General features: G+C 39.2%; 1 protein-coding gene and 1 non-coding gene across 2 annotated transcripts in view; one reads left to right on the top strand and one right to left on the bottom strand.

Annotated features, from left to right (window-relative positions):
* Positions 1–5,261, bottom strand: part of LOC139638411 (gamma-secretase-activating protein-like) — a 41,419-nt gene extending 36,158 nt beyond the window's left edge. The window contains exons 1-8 of the mRNA XM_071512541.1: positions 4,959–5,261; positions 3,848–3,918; positions 2,262–2,318; positions 1,955–2,024; positions 1,609–1,656; positions 1,187–1,275; positions 782–851; positions 213–262 (exon numbers count right to left, since the gene is read on the bottom strand). Coding sequence (XP_071368642.1) covers positions 213–262; positions 782–851; positions 1,187–1,275; positions 1,609–1,656; positions 1,955–2,024; positions 2,262–2,318; positions 3,848–3,918; positions 4,959–5,046 — 543 coding nt within the window. The 5' untranslated portion in view covers positions 5,047–5,261. The remainder of the gene's footprint in view (positions 1–212; positions 263–781; positions 852–1,186; positions 1,276–1,608; positions 1,657–1,954; positions 2,025–2,261; positions 2,319–3,847; positions 3,919–4,958) is intronic.
* Positions 5,262–8,089: 2,828 nt separating this feature from the next.
* On the top strand, positions 8,090–8,162 carry trnak-uuu (transfer RNA lysine (anticodon UUU)). Its single transcript has one exon. It is a non-coding gene; the product is annotated as a tRNA-Lys (tRNA).
* Positions 8,163–10,821: the final 2,659 nt, after the last annotated feature.

The raw sequence follows: 10,821 nt of genomic DNA, 5'->3' as shown, positions 1-10,821 counted from the left end.
ACACAACTTCTTACTGTTTTATCTTTGCCCATAAAGATAGTTGTGAGCTCTTGGAAAGACTTCAAACCTCCCAGGAACCTGCACAAAACCCTCCAACCAACCCAAAAGGCTCTGCACAATTTAGGATTTATGCATTTATCTGAGGCTGTTATCCAGAGAAACTTCCTTCAAAAAGAGTGAAAAATGCTTGGATTGCAGAGGGCCTCACTTACCACTCTGTAACCCTCCTGTCTGGTCAGCAGAACATGGTACTGATCCACATCTGACAGACACAGATCATAAAAACACTTAAGTTTGATGGATAACATCGGCAATTCTTGACACTTGGGTTAAATGTAATTTTTGCATCATACCTCACACTGCTGTTCTGCAGCTTATAGTACCATTACTGTATCTCAGAAACATCAAAGACTGAAGTAGTGGTGAATCAGCACAAAATGTTTCATTAATGGTAAAAAAGATGATGTAAAAAAAGTGAAAAAAAAAAAAAACAACTGTCAAAATCACAGTATTGTCCTTAACATTTTATACAGGTAAACCATCCTAGTTTGAAATTAAATATATCTAGTCCACAATGTGCTATGCTCAACTTCCTGCATTTAGAAGCAGTGGCAGTGAGAGACCGACAAACACTTAATTTACAGCCGGTGTTAAAATGTGATCGGTGTCTGTTTTTCCCTATCCAGATAAGATATCCACATTGCATTGATTGATTATCATTTCTCTCTGTGTTTTCGATATGTTTGTTCTATACTGTAATTTCTGTGACTTGAAGACTCACATCCATCTTCAGTCAGCAGCAGCAGGTGGCTCTCCAGCACTGAGCTCCTGTCTGTCTCTGGATAAAGGAACTGCAGAGAAACACAAGTCACAATCTGAAGGATTATATCACTTTTGTCAAGTGGATAAATCAGAACTCCAGTTTGGTGATTTTCATGTTTTTACGGCAATTTAAAGATGACAAATCCCCCTGAAGGTTGATGAAATATTTAACACCCTCAAGTTCATGAAACACTTACAAAACCATTGAGAATTTCAAGAATGCATTATACTCAATCTGAAAATAAGGCTGTTATGTTGGAGGGAGGGAGAGAGGGGAGAGAGAGAGAGAGAGACATAATTGTTTCACTAAAACCTCCATGAAGTTGGCCAAAACCACACACACACACACACACACACACACTACCTGCACTCTGACCCTGCAGTCTACTGCCTTGAGGACTTTGGTGTTGTTGATGGGATGGATCTCAATCAGGAGAGTTAGACACTTTGACACTACAGAGAGAGAGAGAGAGCAAGAGAGAGCGAGAGAAAGAGAGAGAGAGAGAGAGAGAGAGAGAGAGAGAGAGAGAGAGAGAGCAAGGAGAGAGAGAGTAAAGCAGCGAGAATGGGAAGAAAACAGAGGGAAAGAAAGGGAGAAAGGAGTAAAAGGAGGGGATAGGAGAGAGAGAGAAAGACAGAAACATATAAAGACAAAGTTAAAATACTGCACAAAGGAGAAATCATTCCAAAACAGGCAGTAGAAGAGAGAGCAAAAGAGGGAGAGAGAGAGAGAGAGAGAGAGAGAGAGAGAGAGAGAGAGAGAGGTTGAGTGTGTATGTGTGTTACTTGGTTTGAGGCGCTCCTCTCCTCTGGTCCTCTGTGCTAGGCTGACAGCTGAGAGGGAAAAAAAGGAGGAAGGTGTCATGTGACTTCGTTAGCATATAATTTCCACTGGGACTATGCTTTTTATGTTATATCAGCGTTTCTTAAACTATGATTCAGTACCCAAATTGAGTCCCTGGCCTGATTCTGGCAGGTCCCCACATTCCAAGATTAATAATATTGAAGCCATGCTGCTAGACTGACATTCAGGTCGGGCTGAATTTCTCACTTAATTGCTGGAGTTTAGGTCAGAAATATTAACAATGACTGTCGCTGGCAATTCCTTATTAGTAGATTATCAGAGTCTCACCGAGCAGCGTCTCCTCCTTGTTCAGGGAACAGCTGCTGACACACACCTGCTTGTCAAATGTATACAGGAGCTGCAGGGGAGAACACACACCACATGGAGACACGTGTTTGCACAGACACAGACACAGACACACACACACACACACACACACACACACACACACACACACACACACACACACACACACACACACACACACACACACACACACACACACACACACACATTTCTTCAATGTTTCAAAATCATTAAGATGAGAGAAGGGAGGGACTGTTCTACATATTGACACACACTAAACACAAAATACCTTGTTATGTTTGGTTTTGGGATCATATTTCCCAATCCTGGTGGTCCCTGTTGCTCCCTATTAGAATAGAATAGAATAGAATAGAATAGAACTTTATTCGACAAGTACAATGTACAAGAAATTTTTCTTGGTGCAGGTATCAACAACATGTAATGATGTGAAAATGTGTAATGAGTTATGTACAGATATGTCCAATGAGTGTTAAATACAGTTACATTATATGATCACTACATTTATATGTACAGTTAAAGTGCAAGAATAGAATAGAACGTAATAGAATAGAATAGCATTTATTTATTGTCTAGAACAGATGAAAAACGTTTTGTGCTTCAGCAAGTGCAGCACAAAACACAGGCTACAGCTGCAAGTAGACTCAACATATTGAGTTTAGAGTAGATTTTATATTTTACAGTAACTGAATGACGACCTTCAGGTGACTTTATTTCCTAAAATGGATATAAAGCACTTGGGAAATGAACTGAAGAGATCGTTTGCTCCAGTTGTGTCATCTGTCACAACAGCCATGAAACTACAAAGGTGGATAATCCTCATCGGTCCAGACCAGACTACAAGTATTTTCCCACCAGTGTCCGCCACCAGTCGGGCATCATGTCATGCTCGACCTCTTCATTACCCGGACTGACCTTGCTGATTACCCTGACTACACTTGTTTCTCTTAATCCTGTGGATTTTGGTGACTTTTTGGTTCACAAGATTAAAATAAAAGATACTCTGAAAGCCAAGACACAGACAAGCATGCAGAAAAGAAAACATCTTTTGCAGGCTGCACACATTCATTAGTTCACAGCAAAAGGGTTCAAAAATGTAATATACATTCAGGTTCAAGGGGAATTATAGTGAAGAGATAAAATGATTTCCGTCCCCTGGCTTGTATCCCATCACAGAGATGAGGCACATCACACAGCGGTGAGCCAGAGTTTAAATACAGACCGCAACAGGACTCCTCCTAACCCAGCTGGAAAGTAAGAGACTAGCACTGGATTAATATCAGGGCTGAAAGATATTGACAAAAAATCTAATTGCAATTATTTGACAGAATATTGCGATTCAAACTGTGATTCATATCTTTTCTTGTTTGAAATTTTTTAGAACTTTAAAATTGATTAAGGAAAAGTGATTTTGTTAAAAAAAAAAAGAATAGATGCCAGTGAACAGGATGTATTGATTTTGGACACCCCTCTCTCTTAGCAATTATTTGCAGCCTCTGCCATTTGGAAATTGCAGAAGTTCAATTTGTGATTTTGATTTTTCTTTTAAACAGCATGGAAACAGGTTGAGTATGGAGACTGCTGAATACTTGAAGGGTTTGAGCGGAAAGAGAGTTTCCCTATGGGGATCAATACAGCATCACATCATTGTTTTTATATGTAAGTTTCAATTGAACTGAAGCCAATCGGGCTACTCTTGGGCTAAACATAGAAGCTGGTACTTGAGAGTATAACTACATTTGAACCTGAGTCACAGGTTACTTAGTGACAGCAATGGAGGACAGTGGAGCTGACATGGCTGCCACTAAACCAACTCTGCAATAACAAACACCTGACTGTCTGTGGCCTTGGACTTACCTTCCAGGAGTAGAGGATTCCTCCATCTCTCTCCATGTTCAGGATGCAGGTGTCCACCGCTCCGGAGTATTCTGCAGAAACAGGGTTTTATTAACCTGTGTGGTTTATCATGTGTGTAACCAACAGTGTACCAAACAAAATCACTGCAGTATTCCCATAGGGAGAAGACAGTGTGTTTGTGGTACTCAATAGTGAGTTTGGTGAACTTATCGTATTTAATGGGGGTTTTTTTTAACTCCTGTGGTTTTACTGTAGGATCTTATGTGGTATAATTTTTGACCTATAATAGCTACATGAAGTGTTGCTGATATTTGCACAGTATCCTTCTAAAATTTAGCAACACAGTGTTGGCTGCATACTCTGATTACTGTGAAATATGAAATGGCACAATGACTATAAGGTCTGCATAGTCTTTATATTCAAGTTTCAAGTTTGCTGCCCATTTGCTGGAATTAAAAATATACATCCCACATTGGAAATATATAATAATATAAAATTGTATGTATTCTTTAAGATTTATTAATTTATAAAATAAAAATTTAGAGGGATAGCTGAAAGCTAGCAGTGATGCTACTCCAGATATTTCGTATTCTCTCCAAAACTTAAGACTCCATTTTTAAATCTTAAAGTACTTTAGGAGACGTCTCCATGCATGCAAACCTTTTGATAATCTTAACTCTTTTATTTGTATTCTCTATTTTTTAGATGGAACGTGGAGAGTGAATAGCGACACCTGGTGGTCAAAATGTAGACACTTTTTAAATACTAATGAATTCAACGGTTTAACTTTTCAAACAGAAGCTAGCACTCCTAGCTGCTTTCAGCTAACCCACATATTTCCTTTACGAAATGGATTTATTTAGGTATTTTAGCTTGTTTCATATTGATTATATGAAGTAAAATACAATTAAATTCATTCTATATTAATAACACAGACATATACACTGGCTGGTCCAACACCTGTCTCGTCTCCCAAACACTTGACACGAGTTTTAGTCAGAGTTTCTGTCCAAGTCAAAGTAGTCTGTCCCTGAACAGTTAGGCTAGTAGCTGACTGGTTAGTTGACAGTAAAAATCTACCTGTCTTGTGTCAAACACCTGACCGCCTCACCTTTGACTCTGCCGACCGACGCTTCTTTCCTGAGGATATCAGACACAACATCTCTGTGCAGGTCAAACCTTGGCTTCAGCTTCAGCATGTGTACACCTCACTCTGCTTGCTAGTTTTCAGCACAACTTCCCTGTTTCTTCTGAAATGTTCACGCAGAGGCTCCATACACTGTGATCCCCTGGGAAGAAGAAGCGCCTGGCAGCTGATGTCTTAATTTCAGGTTTTGCATCATGTGACGTAGAGTCATAAAATGTCAACTTTGGACACGTTTGAAAGTAAAAGCAGGGAAGCAACCAAGCATGCCGAGTTCAGGTAGCCTACTTCTTCTTTTTGCATTCAGTAAGTCTTATTGACATGCGGAAATCTCACGTTGTCCCGCAGCACTCCTGGCCCCTCCCTTCTCCAGGGTCAGACAGCGGAGAGGAACGCTGCTATAGGCCGAAGAAAGCATCACTCCGGCGGGTTGGAATCCCCGCTGAATGGCTGGGTCACCTGACCTGACCAAGGCAGTGAGGCAGAGTGGGGAAAGGAAATTATATCAGGAATGAATCAAGAAAGAAAGAAAGACAATAAATAAATATATATATATATATTAAAGTAAAGTTGCCTATTTGACTGAGTTTAAGAAGCCATTTGTTATTCCACACCCTGCTTGAGTAGTTTATTGTGTGTTGCTCCCAAGCTCAACCCTTGGGCAAAAGAACTAGTTTTACTACTGCATAGTATGTATAGTATACGAATAGGAGGATTTTGAAAAACAAACAAAAAGCCCTATAAGAACAACTTTGGACAATAGCCTGTATTATTGCTATAATACACATGTACCAATTCACAGTATGTGATGTAGGCTACAGCTCCATTGTGCTAACAGCATAGGTATGTCATTGGAATAATCATGTGGTGCCCAAACGTTAACTTGATATTATAGAGAAATACTTTAGTTGAGCTACTATAGATATTCTTTTATGGCTGTTGTAAAAAAATAAATAAATAGACAATGCTAGGCTATTAGTCTAGATATCCTCACTCATCAGGAATGATTTCCCCAATATTCCTCTCCTCACCAAACTTTGAGGACATCATACTCACAAGTCACTGAAGTTAATGGCTCCAAGTTACACAATTTTCCCCAAGATCAAGGAATCTTAAACTCATCCTGGGAGACATGGACCCAAACTTATTGAAACAGCCTACCAGTATCTTTGCCATAAGGAGATGCTCTAGAAACAGGCCTGCCACCCATATTAGGTCCCAACCAGTGGTCCCAGTTCATGGATTGTGCAAACACCAATCTAGACCATTTCATTCTCTTAAATGAGTTGGACAGAAAGGTTTTATTTTTTATTATCAGTGTATTCTCTGTTTATTTACTCAGTATGGAATGAGGTCTCAATTAGGAAACTGTTGTGTTTTTGTCAGCTTTACAAATAGATGCTGAAGCCTGTCTGGATCAAGAACGATGGCATCTATTACTGTAACAAAAATGAACAGTTTCATAGTTGTCACATGGAGAGAAATGACATACACAGTCTGTAATGAGCTCCGTCTAGAAGGAAAACTCTGTGATGTGATAATAAGATTCAGTGGTATCAAATTTAATGCCCACAAGAGCATCTCTCTGCGGTTGCAGCTTATACCTGTGGTGAGTTGGTTATCTTGGCAGATGGATGCCCATAATCTTAAGAGTTTTATATTATCAGTTAATTAACAAGAATATAATCACAGTAACTCTGTTGTGATGTGAGTAGATGTTTATAGAGCTTATGTTTATTTAATTGCACACTTAAAAGGTTAAATCACAAAGAAGAGAGCAAAAATTGGTGGGGGAAATGCCAAGGGGCTTGTGGAAACAATTCACCTAAAAACAAACAAATTAAAAATAGGCTATCAAGATGACAAAAACCCAACAAATGGATAAGAGAAACTAAATGACCAAAGACCACAAGGAAGAAAATGGCATAGCATAAACAGAATTCATGCGTAACAGCCGGGGACAGCAGAGACTGTGGAGGAGCTTTAGACAGCTGCAGACCAGTTCTCCATCATGGGCATCCTGTAAGCTCTCCGTGAGCACCTGGAGGGCCAACTGTGCAGGGAGAGCTGCTTCTGGGAGTTTGCAGACGTTTACTACAGTCCTGAGCCTCTTCCTCCTGCAGCACTTTGAGGAGATGGTCCTTCTCTCTGAGGAGTTCCTTCAGCTCTCACTGCAGCAGCTGATCTGCATCATTAACAGGGACAAACTCAGCATGAGGCAGGAGGATGTAATGTTTGAGGCCGTCCTCCGTTGGATCGACCTCTCGCTTCAGGACGGCAAAGCCCACAACTCTGTGCAGCAACTGAGGGATGGAATGCAAGTCTCTGGAATGTATTTGATCATCTACATTTTGTTAATATCTACAATATGTCTTTGAAGAGTTTTACTTACAAATTTAACAGATGCTTGCCATCTTGATTTGACGTTTTGTTGGTTTCTTTCTTCCTTCTGTTTTGAGGTGCAGTGTTTTTCCTAAGCCCCTTAGGTGATTTTTTTTAATCTTTCCTGCACAAATTATTGATTTGTACTTTTTATTGTACTTCTTATGTTTTTATCATCATAATTAATTTGTGTTTTTATTACTTTGTGGCAACGTGCAAATAAACTAAAGTAAAATATGTTTTTTGAGAACTTTCTTAACCCATCAATGCTCAAAATATACATTAGTGTTTACCTTTTAGCCTCAAACTATAAAACTTATCCATGTAGCTAAAGCTCAAACAATTAATTTCAGTGTAAGTAATTTTCAATCCAATAAATCACTATGTAAACAAATCCAGATGTGGGGGAAACAGTGTTTGAACAGAGGGAGCCATTCTGTTATTACAAATTGGGCCTAAAGGTTCAGCTGTCCTTCTGATATCCTTTTGGAGGATGGATTGAAACATGCGATACCTGAGCAGACTGTTGCATTAGTGTGACCAAGGCTGAGGAGAGCGCTGCTGACCTGCTGAATGGCTGTATGTAAGCCATGGGGGACTTCAACACTGCTCAGTGCTATGAGCCTGAGACCAACCAGCAGACTTTAATTGTATTTATGCATGAGGAAAGGACAGATGCCAGCGACACAAGGCTCCATGGCAAGATACTCCGCAGAGCCTGGATAGCTCAGTCGGTAGAGCATCAGACTTTTAATCTGAGGGTCCAGGGTTCAAGTCCCTGTTCAGGCGAGTCTTTGCTTTGGTGGCTGTTTGCAACCTTGCAGCTACCCACAAGGAGGTGTACAGTTTGCATCAATGTTCAGTTTACATGTAGGGGGTTTTGTACTTTATGGTCACCTGTCTATGAGGTCCCAGCATCATTGTGGGAGTGGCAGGGTGGCCTAGAGACAAACTGTTCCATAGTTTGACCCCCAAAGCCATGTTTCCTGTCAAAGAGACCATGAGCAGAACCAAATCCCCTACCATTGCTCCCTCCACGATGAAACCAGGAGCTATGGGACTATGGATCAGGCTGTGTCCATCTATAAAACAGGTGACTTTCTCCTGAATCTCAGATGAAAAATTACAGTGATTTTCCTAATGGGCTATAATTACAGGTCAAAATTTTTTACTCAAACAATATATCTCAGACACCACTGTTTACTTGTTTTAGGTTGCTCTGGGTAAAAGCATCAACTAATGCCTACAATGTTATTGAGTGAAATAAGGATGAAGTACCCAATCACTGAAGCAATCGGAATTATTTCAACAAATGTAAAGCATTTTGACACTGGTGCAAGGACATGTCGCACTGAGTTTGACAGTACATGACACAGGCTCAACAGGACTGCATGTGCAGAGCAAGGGGACAGTGCAAGACATCAAATAGAGAGTAGACTGTAAATGTCACTCTGCATACACCCATTCAGCATTCAGTCACTATTTGCATTCACAGGGTTCAGCTGTGAATGCATTATTTTTCACTCGGTGAAAAATTGCATTATTTTTCATTATTTCATTATTTTTCACCTGAAATAAGAAATAACTGTGTATTTTATTGCATCAGATAAGTGTGGTACAATGGTTTTTTTTTTCTTTCTAAAAACTCTAATGATTTGGAATAATCTTTAGTGGTACTTACTAAAAAAAAAAACATCTTATCAAGTAACTTAGTCTCATATTCAGCTTTCAAATCTTGTTTTTCATAAACCAAGAGAAAAATTCTGCCAGTGAGGTGAGATAACATCACTTGTTTCCAATGCAGTTTCACTTGTTTCAGGAATTCTCTAGAAATGAGTGACAATATCTTGAAATAAGGCAGATCACTGCACTACTATCGAGTTAATGACACAATATACAAATTTTCTTTACAAATTATCTTACGCTGTTGGGCGTGGCAGATTTGTTTATTTTAAGAAAATTAAGATTTTAGGACTCAATAATAGACTAAATGACTTGTTAAGATGGGGATTTTTTGCAATGTTGGTAGACTCATGGAATAGGTATGCCCTGCAATTTGGATGTAATCAACAGAGTTTAAGCAAAGCGAGTTTTAATAAAAATACCAGGCAACAGGTATGATGCTACTTGGAGGTCTGTAGTGAATCCTCCAATAATGTGACACTCTACTGATACCCAAAGGAGCATTTTTCTCTTTTTGCTTGCTCTCCTCCATAGGAAGGTCAAAGGTCAGGGTCAACAGCATGCCTGTAACTCATAGGGCTTCAGTGTCTTGCTCAAGGAGACTACAGCATGGCAGATGCTTGTTTGCCTTGTTACGGTTGAAGCACAGTTTCCCTACTCATGACACCATGCTGCCCTGCTACTGAACTTATAGTATACACACACACACACACACACACACACACACACACACAATGACAACTTTTCATGACCAACACTGCCCCCCTCTGGTGAGCTTTGACAACTGCAGTTAGGAGTGGGCCTCCTCTGTGCAGAGCGCCCTCACTCACTCTGCCCTTATTTTCTCACAGTACTATATTCTAGACTAGATTATCTTTTTATGTTTAAGAATGACATAACCAGAGTTAAGAAATGTGAAATCGAATCAATAAATATGACTGATCATGCCCCAGTAAAGTTGAAACTAGATTTGCAAGTTGAAAGAGGGAAGAGAAGGAGATTAAATAACTCTTTACTAAAGGATAAGTTTAAAATTTGGCAAGTTATGGGGCAATATTTTCAGAATAATGACAATGGACAGGTTACACCCATTACATTGTGGGAAACTGCTAAAGCCATAATATGTGGGGAAATAATAGCATGTGCCGCTTTGAAAAAGAAAAAGTCACAAAAGCAAAAAATTGAAATAGAAAAAGAAGTAGGAAGACTGCAAAACATACATGAAAAAACAGGAGATAAAAATATTTAAAGACAAACATATTTTCAAGACAAACGTATTATGATAGCAGTCCGAAGGCATTAAAGCTCTTGGCATTTAAATTTAAAAAAACAGGAGAGAACTATAATTCCTGAAATTAAGGATGAAAACTCAGTATCAAACACGTTTTCTGAAATGTTACCAAAATCTATATGAAGGAACAGATAGGCATGATAAGGGACTGAAGTTATATTTGAATTCTTTAGATTTAACCAAAGTGTCAGAGGACCAAAACTATCAACTAATTTGACATTCATTTATATTTGAAACGTGCAAAGCATTTGGATTTAATTTCATTAAAAATAATGTATCAACATCCAAATGCAAGCATTAGAGTAAACGGGACACTTTCTGAAGTATTTAAACTAACAGGAGGCATAAGGGGACCCTTTGTCACCACAGATATTTGCGATATGTATGGAGTAGGGTTTGGTGTTATTGCATTGCAAATAAAAGTTCTGGGTCAAAGTTGAGTGACAGAGACTCATGTATGGAATCTGGCGTATC

This window comes from Centroberyx affinis, unplaced genomic scaffold (genome assembly GCF_046629955.1).
Source record: "Centroberyx affinis isolate AG114_WGS23_722 - 3 ecotype Tasmania unplaced genomic scaffold, CSIRO-AGI_Caff_v1 ptg006345l_1, whole genome shotgun sequence".
NCBI classification, from domain to species: Eukaryota; Metazoa; Chordata; class Actinopteri; order Beryciformes; family Berycidae; genus Centroberyx; species Centroberyx affinis.
Note: the sequence above shows the minus strand (reverse complement) of the source record. Positions and strands in the feature narration are given on the sequence as shown.